The 13,422-nt window shown below is 47.2% G+C and overlaps 1 protein-coding gene across 2 annotated transcripts in view; it reads right to left on the bottom strand.

Annotated features, from left to right (window-relative positions):
- Window positions 1–12,252, bottom strand: part of celsr3 (cadherin, EGF LAG seven-pass G-type receptor 3) — a 111,315-nt gene extending 99,063 nt beyond the window's left edge. For both annotated transcript variants that reach the window (XM_069141586.1, XM_069141587.1), the window contains exon 1: window positions 6,142–12,252. In XM_069141586.1, the coding sequence (XP_068997687.1) occupies window positions 6,142–11,863 (5,722 nt within the window). In that variant the 5' untranslated portion in view covers window positions 11,864–12,252. The remainder of the gene's footprint in view (window positions 1–6,141) is intronic.
- Window positions 12,253–13,422: the final 1,170 nt, after the last annotated feature.

Raw genomic sequence — 13,422 nt, 5'->3', positions numbered from 1 at the left:
GTCTAAAGGCAAAGCAGGAAAGCAAACATTTCATTGTGGTGGTAATGGCAGCACTCTAGATGTCCCACTAGTAAATATAGTAATAGTGGTATTTATTGTATTATTGCTCTGCCAGATATTGTATACTGCACTAACAGTGGCACATGTAAATGGTCTGCACTTATATACCTTAGCGGTCTCAAAGCGCTGTACACTGTTTCCCTTTCACACAAACATTAACACACTAATGGTGCAGAGCTGCCATGCCAGGTGCAATTTGGGGTTCGGGGTCTTGCCCAAGGACACTTCGGCATGTGGATACATGGATCGAACCACCAACCTTTCAGTTAGAGGGCAACCTGCTCTACTACTGTATCTGAACCACAGCTGCACATGTCACTGTTGTAGTTGTACATGTAGCTGTAGATGTAGACGTATTTTATAGATCAAATACCGTGATGTGATAATAATACATCCATTTAAAACTACTTAGATTAGTACTAAAAAATGTACTTTCATTTTGTTTAATATTCATCAAAGTCAACAACATATAGCCAGTAGATTACTAACCAACTTACTGGCCTGAAAAATGTCTATAAATTACAGACGCACCTCCAGCATTTGAAAGTCCTTTGATATAAAGCCGATTTGATGATGAAACTAAACCTCTGGAGGTTCAGCGGGCAAACTACTGTATGTTATGTTTTCATCGCAACATGACATTAAAACCGGTTCATGACATTTTCTGCTGTGTTTAGTTCTCTTGTCTTTTCCTGTGTTGCTGTTGTTTTAAAATGGAAGTCTCTAAAATTAGAGAATACTGCAGACTCTACTCTTTTTACCTCCATATTTCCCTCATTTTCCCTTCATTCTTGAATCACCGGGTAAAAGACTTTATTATCTTAAATGAATATATGCTCTAGGGTGCTGACCTCTCTCTGCTGACCCACATGTAGATGTATCAGTTGCTCAACACATGAAGTGACAGCGTACTCAGCCATAAGATTGTAGTTAACATCAGTGCAACGACCTATGCTGTATATATATATATATATATATATATATATATATATATATATATATACACACCAACCAACCTACTGGCCTGAAAAATGTCTGTATAAATTACAGACACACCTCCAGCATTTGAAAGTCCTATTATTATATAAAGCCAATTTGATGATTAAACGAAACCTCTGGAGGTTCAGGGGGAAAACTACTATACACACAACTGTATATGTGTGAATTTATGGTGCACTGACCTGAGCCTTCTACAATATTATATAATGTGTCTTCATTTGCAGCACCATGTGAATTGCCAGGACAGCCAGCACACACAGAAGCCAATAAACTCCTGTCAGGATGGAGAAAAAAAAATGGTCCACCCATTTGGATGTATGAACCGATTTGCAGAATGCTCACCCGTCTATTCAACACATTCATATAAGCTCCGGCAAACTACACTTATTTCTTAGGTTTCTGCTTTATTTATTGTGTTTAACATCCTTGGATTTATTTTTATTTGTTTTCATGTGTCTTTTTTTTAATTACTTCATATCCAATCAGTTAATTAAAAGCACTTCAATGTATTGATTAGCCAAAACACCGAATCATTTCAACTCGTACTTAATGTTTAGAGATGGGTTCATACAAATTTTCATATCAACCAAAAATGAAATGCCAGTGTGCAATTTGAAAGGAGTTGCTCACAGTAACAGAATCACTGAGAACGAATATGTCACTCAGAGAGCTCAGACTGCCACCAAGGCCAGTAGTTCACCTTTCTATGATATGTAAATATGTAACTGCAACCACTACATATGTCCGCATATACTGTATTTCCAAAACTATTAGAATGATCTCAGCATGCACTTCACAACTCAGTTGTGAAGTTCTGGTTCTCCCCTTTGAGACCCCGGTGCTCCGTAACAACTGTCTGCAGAATTAAGTTTGACAAAGTAGACTCCATGTGAATGCCAGAGGTTTATTGGTACCCATGACTGTGGATTGTGACATGATGTCACCGTGTTTCTAAAATGGCCTTTGTTTTATTGCAACTGAACTTTACTACTCTCTACTGGATTTTTCAATTCAATTGTATTTATATATCGTCAAATCACACTCTCAAAGTCCTCTCGTGTAGTAATAGTAACATCAATATTGCGGAGAGAAATCCAACACTTTTCACACGAGCAACATTTGACAACAGCAGGGAGGAAAAACTCCTTTTTAAGAGGAAGAAACCTTCAGCAAGCTGTTTTAATTGTTCTTTCTCCAAATGACCGAAATGAAAAACAATTTATGAGGCTTTAACCAAAACATTAAACCAAAGCACAACGTCTACACAGGTGGTCTATACTCGGATGATGACCAATCAAGAGCATTTGTTACTTACAAAAGAGGTGGTTGACATTAACAAGGACTCTTTTGTATTCAAGTATCCGAGTAAGCCATGGCAGCGTGACAGTGATGCACAACAGCAGGGCCCTGAAACAGTAGCAGCTAAATGGAATTCATCCGTCAATCATTTTCTCATTTACACATGTTGTTTTACTGAGTCCTGTCAAAACGTCTGCTGAGAAAAAAGGCCTATTAAAAAAAGTCTCCCTAATATGTTGACAACACCGTGTCTAGGTTTCGACCTTCATTTACCCAGGGACGTCTGGTTAGGCACACGTCTGCTGCTCTAGCACAGCTCTGCTCTAAATTCAAATTTCTACACACAGTCACAACTGGGAATTTGCCAGTCCAAACACAGTCTTTGCTGCTGGCTACTGGAGCAGTTGGGGGTTACTTTGCTCAAGGGCACCTTGAGCTGATGCTCTGTAGGATGCCAAACAGTGCCACTGTTGCCTCAACCGGCCGACCCTCAAGCCAGTTTCATGCACACTGTGTGTGTGTGTGTGTGTGTGTGTGTGTGTGTGTGTGTGTGTGTGTGTGTGTGTGTGTGTGTGTGTGTGTGTGTGTTTTAAACTGCTGGCAATAAAAGCATGGATTCTGTGTTTAATCTCTATACACCGTAAATATGAATTGTCACAAGAGAGAGAGAGAAGACAGAGAAAGTGGGAGAGTGGATGGAAAATAAGTGGACAAAGAGAGAAAGTGAAGGAAGTAAATAAAAGGAAGACAGGCAGAGAAAGAGAGGAGAGCAGTCCCAGCAGTCTCTGGCATACATAGATATTATTCATTGCAAAGATATGAATACACCCTCAAGTGCAATGCTTTGAGCCACCTGAGAGTACACACACACACACACACACACACAGCGCTGCTATGTACAAACAAATAATGCACAAGCACGTACACACAGAAAAAAATCTCTATAAGAAAACATTGTTCAAATGCGCATGTATGTACAAATCAGGCACACACACGCCTGCAGAGACACACTATATACTGTACACAACATTCAGTACACACACAAGGAGAGGAAGTAAGAAGAGAAGAAAGCAGAAAAGAGGAGAGGGGGAAAGGAGGAGCAGATTTGAAAAGAATATGCCATGGAAGAAAAACATCCCAGGAGAGTTATGCAAGGATTACAGGGAAGTACTGAGGGAAAGTGGAGGAGAGGATGTTTGATTGCTGAATGTTGGAAGAAGGGAAGCAAGAGGAAGAGAAAAGAGGTGGAAAAAAGAGGCGTGGAAAAAAATATAATTTAAAAGAGTTAAGAGAGATTAGATGGACAAAGGAAAACAGAGGAAGATACTGAGAAAAGGGGGTAAAAGGAAGGAAGGGGCAAAAGGAGAACGACAAGAGAGAAATAAAAGGAATAAATAAATAAATAAAAGAATAATTATTTCATCCATCCATCTAAAGATGGGTAAAATAAAGGAAGAGAGGAAAGTGAGGAGAGAAGAGGAGGGGACGGGGAGTCACAGATAACATAGAGCGCACAATGAAAGTGACAGCTTTGCTCCGAGCCTGACTTTGGCTGACTGTTGTTTCATTATAATCTCATAACTGTCAAATCCTGGAGCCATTGGGAGAGAGAGGGGTGAGAGAGAAGAGAGATCGAGAGGTTGGCAGAGAGAGAGGGAGTAAAACAGTAAGAAAATTGGAAATGAAACTACATGTCTGGTTCAACTGAGCTGAATGCACATTGGGAGAGGCGGATGGAGACAAAGGTTGACAAGCAAACATACATAAATAATGTTTCTGGTACGCGCGCACACACACACACACACACACACACACACACACACACACAAGCATACAGTATTGCTGGATTGATTATTCACTCACTCACTGCTCTTATTAAGCTGTATTTACTTCACTTGTTATATACTCTATGCACACATTCTCATTCATTCATTTACAGTTTGTTCACTCACTCACTTCCTGTTATTCATTCTGTCAGTTATTTGTATGCACTCTCTCACTCTTTTTAAACTTCACTCACTTGTTCACTCACTCATTTCTCTTTCATTCAGTCATTTCCTACTCAGTCACCATTATTTGCTCACTTCCTGACATCTCTCAGTCTCTGTTTTACTCACTGGCTCATGGCTGGCCTATTCATTCATTAATTTTTTTCACCCACATCCTGGTTTAATTACTGATTGACTCAGTCACTTTCACTTCTTCTCACTTGTTCATTCTCCTACATACGCCATCACTTTCTCATTTGTCACTATCACTCTTTAATTCACTTATTAACTCCCTTGTTTACTCCCTCATTCAATTGATCACTGACTTCCTTCTTCATTAATGGGTCCCTCACTCTTTCACACACTACTTTCCACGCTCACTTATCCAAAATGACACCAAAAGGAATATGTATAAGCCGCCAGCGTCATCAGCAGTGAGAGCTCGTGGAACAACAGTGTAAATAGGGTAGCAGGTCACACACACTCCCAAGCCAGCACTCATCTACTGGAGCTGTCTGACAGAATTCAAACAGTAATACCCAGGTCTTCAGAGCAACAGCGCCGCACGCATTTCCCTTTCTTTGCTTTGATCACTGACACCAAAGAAGACTATAAAGCTTCAAGGAAGCCTTTATATTAAATCCAAATCAGGGAAATGCACAAAAATAAACAACTAGGACTTTCTTAAAAACATAAATTCAAATAATAATAATAATTTCAGTGCACAAGTTGAGTCGGTTAAGCTAAGAAGGTGACAGCCCTTAAAAGTGACGCCTTACTGTCCTCTTTCATTATTAAAGAAGTACTGATACCATTTCATCAGGGAACATTTAGTCAGTCAGAGGACTCGGCTCCATCTGACTGAATAATGTGTTTCATTGTTTCCCTGCTAAATACATTTTCTTTAATTATACAAAATTGCCATGGCAACTTGGACTGCTTTCAGCCCAGATCCTGTCGATCAAACAGTGCTGTGATATCAATCACTGCTCATCACAACCCACAACCAGAACATCACAGCTCTTATTCCTCGAGTGATATATGACTGCCATGGCCAAAATAAAATACCTGTTTTACACCTGTTGTTTACAACAGCATATCTGGAGATGAAAACCCACGAATAATGATCAGCAGCTATCTCACATGAATAGACATGCCTTCAAATAATTCTCAAATCGGTTTCTTCTCACGTGTTTTTTCCCCTCCGTCATATTAACCGTCATGTTTTCTCACATGAAAACTGGGTGTCACACACCCCTCACCTCTTCCACACTTTGAAACTCGGCTAAGCTGACTTGCATCGCTCTCGTTACCTCACATGCTTTGAGCTAAATCTAACCTGAATAAGAGCTCTATCACTGTCTGTATTTCTCACAAACACATGCACATACAGATTCTCCCTTGAGGCTTTACTTTCAAAAAAAACAACAACTCGGGTACGGGGAGCAGATGTCTCAGACACAGGTGACTGTCAAGCTTTGTCTCCCTCCCACTCATTTAATCAACACAACATGCATGCACATACGGCTGAATGAGTTTCAGAAAGCCTAGTTGGGTATTTCAAAGCTACTTCCTTGATGAGCACAAGAGGAAGAGACAAAGAGAAGACGGTAGAAGCAATGCACAGAGCTCAACCAAGTGTCATCCAGCCACCCACACACAAGCCTGTGGAGCTGGAGTCCTTATCTTCACAGTATTTGTTACACTGAATAAAGCTACAGGGGAGTAAAAACTGACAACAAACACCCTCCTTCCCATGCTTTCCTCACATTTTCCCCCCTTCATGCTCTCTTACCCGTGACGGTGAGCAGCATGGGAGCCACCAGCGGCCTGTTGTTATCCAGTTTTCGGCTCAGTCGGATCTCTCCACTGGTGTGATTCAGGAGCAGCAGGTGAAGCTCGTTCCCCCTGTCGATGGTGTAGTACAGCCTGTCTGAGACATCAGGATCGTGGGCGGGAACCCTCCCAATTACCCCGCTGGGGAAACTGTTGGAACGATTGGACACAAAGTTGTTGAAGATGATTTGAAAGTCCTGTAGAGTTGGTCGGTTGTCGTTCTGGTCCACCAGTCGGATTCGGACCGTGGCCCTGCTCACTAGAGGGGCTGATGTAGCCTGGACAACAATAACGAACTCATTGCGGGCCTCATAGTCCAGATCAATGAGTGAAGTGAGCTCTCCTGAAAAGATGTCCATCTGAAATATCTCAGGGATGTTGCCCTCTACGATTTGGTACATGATCTGAGCATTGGCACCTTCATCCGGGTCGGTGGCTGTGATCTGGGCTACCACAGAGCCCACAGCGCTGTTTTCCTTCACGAGAACCTCAAAGTCATCAGCAGGGAAGACAGGGGCGTTATCGTTCACATCCAGGACCGTCACCTGGATGTGGACAGGGGTTCGCTGAGGGGGCACGCCTCGATCCACAGCGTAGGCGGTGAGCTCGTAGAACGGCACGCTCTCGCGATCCAAACGGCGAACAGTGCGGACGATGCCAGACGTGGGTTCGATGGTAAAATCTCCATCCCCGTCCTCACCGTTCTGGAAGGTGTACTGGACACGGCCGTTGGCATGTGCATCACGGTCAGTGGCTGAGATTTGGAGGACACTGGTGAAGGGAGGGGCGTCTTCGCTCACTGTGCCCTGATATCGAGGGCTGAGGAACTGAGGTGCGTTGTCATTCACATCATTCACATTCACCTCTACATACGTCGTGTCAGATTTCTGTGGTATGCCGTTATCTTTAGCTGTTATAGCTAGAGTGTAGGTCATCTGATCCTCGTAGTCGAGCTCCGCCTGGAGCGTTATCGCCCCCGTGGCCGTGTCGATACGAAACTGTGGGATATTGTCCTCCAGGAAGTATGTGATTCGAGCATTTTCACCAACGTCATCATCAGTGGCACTGATCACAACGACAGTGCTTCCAGGTGGCCGGTCCTCATTCACACTCACAGAGTAGTGGGCGCTCTGGAACACAGGCCGGTGTGTGTTGGCATCTGTGATGTTGACGTGCACTTGACAGGTGTCGTGGAGCGTGCGATCTGAGGCGGTGACAGTTAGAACATAACGCCGCTCCTGTTTGTAGTCCAGTGGGAGAGCTAAGGAGAGAAGTCCGGCCCCTCCTGCTGTGCTGATAGCAAAGCGGTTTCTGGTGTTTCCTCCTGTTATCTGATAGGTCACCGCACTGTTGACGTCACGGTCCACAGCCGTGACGGTCATGACGCTGGTACCAACCACTGCATCCTCATTCAGGCGAGCGTAGTACTCCCTTTGGAGGAACTCCGGACGGTTGTCATTAACATCCATCACTGTAATGGTAACACTCGCTGTAGCAGAGAGGGGCGGCATCCCATAATCCCTGGCCTCCACACCAAAGAAATAGTGCTCCACAGATTCTCTGTCAAGAATGGAGCTGACAGTGACCCAGCCTGTTGCAGAATTGATAATGAATGGTGTGTCAGAGCTGGTGCCAGTTAACCTGTACTCCAGGCGGGCATTATCAGCAGAGTCTGTATCGATGGCCTGGATGTGGAGGATGGAACTACCGACTGGGGCGCTCTCGAGCACAGATGCCTGGAAGGGTGTGGAGACAAAAATCGGTGGGTTGTCGTTGACATCAGTCACTTGTACACTGACGATTCCTGTATTATTGGAGAGAGGTGGCCGCCCGTTGTCCTGTGCTCGGACACGCAGTGTGTACTCCCGTTCGGACTCGTAGTCCAGCGGTGCCACCACTTGGATCTCACCAGTAACACTGTCAATGGAAAACTGCCCACGGCTGTTCCCGCTGATGATGTTATAGTGAACAGCGGCGTTACTGTCCTTGTCCCGGTCTGTGGCGCTCACACGGAGGATCTCAGAGTGAGGCCTCACATCCTCCTTCACTGCCACCACGTAGCGCTTTTCACTGAACTGTGGCACGTTGTCGTTTTCATCCAGCACGGTGATGAAAACTTTGACAGTGGCAGAGCGCGGCCCTGGATCCTTCCCCTGGTCACTGGCCTCCACCTGGAGCGTGTAGTGCTCATTTGTTTCGCGGTCCACCGATCCACGGGTTGTAATGAGGCCAGAGCGTGGGTCGATCTCAAAGGCCGCTCGTGCCGTTGCCACTGAGTCACCGATAAAGCGGTAGCGAATATTGGCATTGGATGGGGAGTCTGAATCTGTCGCTCTCAGCTGTAGGATGGGATAACCTTCCTCCACGTTCTCCCTGATCGTCTCCCTGTACTCTATCTGCTCAAATATAGGAGAATGATCGTTCCGGTCTGCGACATTAATGGCCACCATGGTGGTGCCGGAGAGGCGAGGGGAGCCGTGATCAGTCGCCGTGACCCGGAAGTAATGCAGATCCATGTGTTCCCTGTCAAGAATCTGCGTGGTGGTGATGAGACCTGTGTCTGGGTGGATGTGGAAGTAGTCAGATGATCGACTGTTCATCAGCGGGGCTATTGTGTAGATCACCCTGCCTGCATCGCCTGGGTCTGAGTCTGAGGCGGACATGACAATGACTGAGGTGCCGGGTGGCTGATTCTCTGCTACCTGTACCTGGAAGTTGTACTGGGAGAAATGGGGGTGCCGATTGGCTGCGCGTCGAGAGCGAGGCCACGGCATCAAAACCTTCCTCTCCCTTTCCCCCTGTGAGGCATCATCATCTGCTTCTATTATCAGTCGTTCCAGGCTCCTCTCTCCCCTTGAACTGTGCCTTTCCTCCTCCTCCCCCTCCAACTCCCTCTCATCCTCCTTTCCTCCCTCGTGGCTTTCATCTGCCAGGCTCTCTATCTTCCCTCCATTGCTATCTGGCTGTGTGATGGTGGTGGTGCTGCTACTGCCCCTATGCTGACCTTTCCCTTCCTCTGCCTCTCTCTCCTCGTCATGGCTGGCCTTTGTTACTCCCCTCTTCCACTCCTCCTCCTCGTCCTCTCCTGTCTGTGGTCCTCTCCCTCGCATCAGCCGCGCCTCTCTCTCGCCCTCCCCCACCTGTAATTTTGCTCCCCAAACAGCGGCGGACCCCTCCAAGCCCTCTCCCTCCCTCTCCGCATCCCTCTCCCCTTCTCCCTCGGCCCCCATCTGCCGCCTATTTGACTGTCTGACACCTTCGGGCTCTAATGGCACTTGCTTACCGGATTTTAATTGCATGTGCGCACCGTCCGCCCGCTCGGTGGCTGAACAGTCGGCGGAGATGCTGTCAGCGCACCCCGGGTGAACCACGTCTCTCACCGCGCTCTCCCCCAGATCTTGCTGTTGTGTCTGATCACGCCAGGGCGACTTCTCCGTTCCAGATTCATGATTATATCCATTCAGCCCCTCCTCTTCGTTGTTGTTGTTACTGTTCGTGTTGAATTTGCTCCACAAAAACACGCGCTGCGCGTCTACCTGAGCTGTCCGTCGTGCTGAAATGACGTGCTCTCCAGCGGGGAAGAGACGCGAGCGGGGAGAGTCGCCCTGCCATGTGGTCAGGTTCATTTTCAAGGAAACCGAGAGGTCCTTCGCTGTGGTGAGACCGGGCTGCGCGAGGAGACGTGTCCTAATTGCTGTTGCAGAGCGAGTCGTGTCTGACACAGCGCCGGGAGATGTAACGGGAAACTTAGCAGGCGAGAAAAAGCCTGAGTCACCGGCAGACTCCGTGTCTGAAGTTTCAGCAGATAGACGGAGCGCTGAGGATAGTTTTCCACTTTCTGCATAATCATCTGTTTGCGCTTGAGTGGGCGTTTTAAGCACCGGGCCAGAATATTTTGACGCGGTTTTGGGAATGGCGCTTGTGTTGGATACAAATTGTTGGCCGTTTGTCTCAGTAATGCCACTGAGGTTAAATTGGATGAGGAGATTCCTCAGAGATATGTCTCCCCCGGGGACCATAAACTCAGCTGAATATTCATCCCCCATTTCTTTTCTGTCCAAAGATCCAAAGCAACCAGCAGGAACCTCCCTGCTCTCTCCCCGGGTTTGACTGCTCTGCCCCCTGGTTGCTGGTACTAATTTCCCCTGCTGAAGCTCATTACTAGTACTACATAAGAGCGTCAGAATCGGAAAAGCCAAATCATTATCCGGGTAATTAGATAAATTAATGTGTTTTTTGCCGTGGTTCACCCCTCCTCCTCTTCCATCCTTTACCTCTCTACTCCCACCCTTTCTCTTATCCACAATTGTGGCATGGTTAGATGTTGTATTTGCATCACGGAGACGGGGTAACCGACAACCTGGGTGCGCCCTGGTACCGTGGTTAATTACAGCGCTACAGCTACACGCGTCCTCCTCCTCCTCCTCCTTATCTCCTCCACCCCTCTCCTCCCCTCTGCTCCTCATGCGCCCAGTCATCCAGCTATCATCACCCTCCTCTCTGTTGCTGGCTAGATCGATAACATTGTGCCTGCCCAAATGAGAACAATTACCAACCTTCCTGTCCACGCTGCCCAAACCCCCATCCCAAACCTGCCTGTCGTTGCTGTTCCTGAACACTGGCTGTGGCTGAATTTGACCAGTGTATGCGGTCTGGGAGGAAATACTTGTTGAAAATTCACACATGTAGTCCAATTTTGATGTCCAGATACAGTCTGAATTGTTGGAGAAAACGGGACTGAATTTGAAGGTGCAGTTTGAAGCATCAACATGTGGTGAACGATATCCAGAAAAAGGATGAATGCACCAATAGGAACCGGTTGGAAAGGGGCCAGGTGAAGGGTTGTTGGCCAGGGAGAGGGCTTGTTTGTCAGGTCTTGGCCAGACGACATGACCGGGTGTCGGGGAGCACCATGTAGTAAAGAGCCTGCTCACCTCACGAGCCCTCTCCCACACCTCTCCCCCTCTCTTCCCTCCACTTCCGGGTGCCCTGTACAGACCAGAGGCGTGCACAAAGGCTCTGTCGGCACCACGTTTGGCGAGGTGTGGCCTCGACGCCGGCCACCGTGGCGCGTAAGCTCTAGTCCTTTGTACTGCCCTCTTTTTGCCGTTCTGAACCGGCAAGGAGATGAAAGCAGGTGAAACGGGAGGTGAAACAACGCCCTTCCTCTCTATTCTTCCTCTCTCCACTCCCTCCCCTGCGCCGACGGCATCGGAGTTCGACCTGCTCCTAATACCGGGGTGGAGAGGAGGAGGAGGAGGAGGAGGCGGCGGTGGTGATGGAGCCGGTGGGCCATCTGTACTCTTCCAAAACGTCCCGACTCCTTTCAGCCTCTCTTTCCGTGTCTTTCTCACTCCATCCAGTTGAAATCCTCCCCGCGTCCCCCCTGCGCGCTGCACTCCAGAGCATCCCTCAGTCTGTTTCCGCTCTACGGTCCACCTGCTTGGGCGTAGATTCCAGCTGCCCTTCGGCGACTCCCCTGCTTCCTCGCACTGCTGCTGCTGTTGCTGCTGGCTCACTTTACCGGCGTCTCGGTAGCAGAGGCCCGGGGTCCATCTGTTGGGAACCCCTCCTGTATTCACCGTCCCCGGGGTGAAGGCGAACAAAGGGCCGAGGAGAAGCAGGTGGAGTGCCAGAGAAGAGAGCAGGAGCGGGGTGAAGCCCGGTAGCGGTGCAGCCATTTAGTCTCTTCCTTTCTCAGTATCTCCCCTCCTTTCTCCCTCTTCCACCTCTGCCTATTCTCTCTCGGGTGCGCCTTCCCTTCTCCCCGTTACTTCTCTCTCCCTCGTTCCGGCTAGGTGGCCAGTTCCAGGACCGCCAGCACCGCCCGACACCTTCCCCCAGGCTCCGCCGTCTCTCTGTCGGCCCAGAGAGTTGGCATCTACCCGCTGTGGTCCGTGGAGCTGGAGGTCTGAGCGTTAGGAGCGGCGCGGCAGCAGCATCTCTCCTTCCGTTCATTCACATCCAACATGGCTTACACACTCACTCTGACTGACTGGCTGGCTCACACATTATCCTTCAGAGAGAGAGAGCGAGAGAGAGAGAGAGAGAGAGAGAGAGAGAGTGTGTGTGTGTGTGTGTGTGTGTGTGTGTGTGTGTGTGTGTGTGTGTGTGTGTGCGCGCGCGCGCTCCTCTAGCAGTGGCGGCACAGCCCGTTGGTAGGCTACTATCCATCCATCCATCCACACACACACACACACACACACGCACACGCACACACACACGCACAATCACACTCTCCTCCTCTCCTTTTTCTACCCCTCCCCCTATTGCTTGCATCTCTCTCTCTCTCTCTCTCTCTCTCTCTTATAATGGTTAGCTCCGGTGCACAGGACTGTTACACAGCACCCGCGGCGGCCGCCATGTCCACAACTGGAAGAGAGGGGGGGATATCCTGCATCTTACACAATCACACCGTCATCACCGTATCATCCGGATAATTTATCATTTTAAACAAACAAATAGCCCTGCAGGTTTGTCACCTTTCACCAGGTTTAAACAAACTCAGAATGCTGCTCCTGAAAATGTGACGCTTTTTTTTTTTATAAATACATTTATTTTATTTCGAAATAAACTGAAAAGATAAAAAAAAAATTGGTTTTGGATGAACTGCAGAAAATAAATTCCTAGAAACCTTCCTCAAAAGGAGAAAAAGAACATCAAGGTTGCAGACAGTCTACTTTAAATGAAGCATTTCAGTTTTTTATGATGTGATATTTATGTATATCATAAAAGGCTCCAGTTTCTCAGCGTTACATTAAGGACTAAATTTACTTGTTCTGTGATATCGCCCAGTACGTCAAGCTGCACTTCCAGTCCCGTGATGTAAGCCTAGGTTAGCTAAAGTGAAAGTGACGTCATCTCCCTTATTATCACCGAAGAGTAAGTCTGATACAGAAACACACACACACAGACACACACACACACACACACACACACACACACACACCACAGTCGAAGTATCCCCCAAAAAACTGTATTATAGGATTACTGCGATTAATTTCAGTCGTAAAGGCACATACGGGCAATCCGACAATCATCCCAATTTAACACTAATTTGCGCATGGCTAAATGGACAGATCCATTTCCTGATACTTTATTGGAAAAAAAAAAAAAAAAAAAAAAAATCACATTATGCAAATGTGCAGGCTATACATTTCCTCCAACATTCGCTCACCATCTCACCCCATTCAATACCAATTTAGATGCCGGCTGGGTGGTGTAGTTTTTTCTAATGACA

The sequence above is a fragment of the Embiotoca jacksoni genome, unplaced genomic scaffold, assembly GCF_022577435.1.
Source record: "Embiotoca jacksoni isolate LCO1_2020_lvr unplaced genomic scaffold, fEmbJac1.0.p SCAF_9, whole genome shotgun sequence".
NCBI lineage: Eukaryota > Metazoa > Chordata > Actinopteri > Embiotocidae > Embiotoca > Embiotoca jacksoni.
Note: the sequence above shows the minus strand (reverse complement) of the source record. Positions and strands in the feature narration are given on the sequence as shown.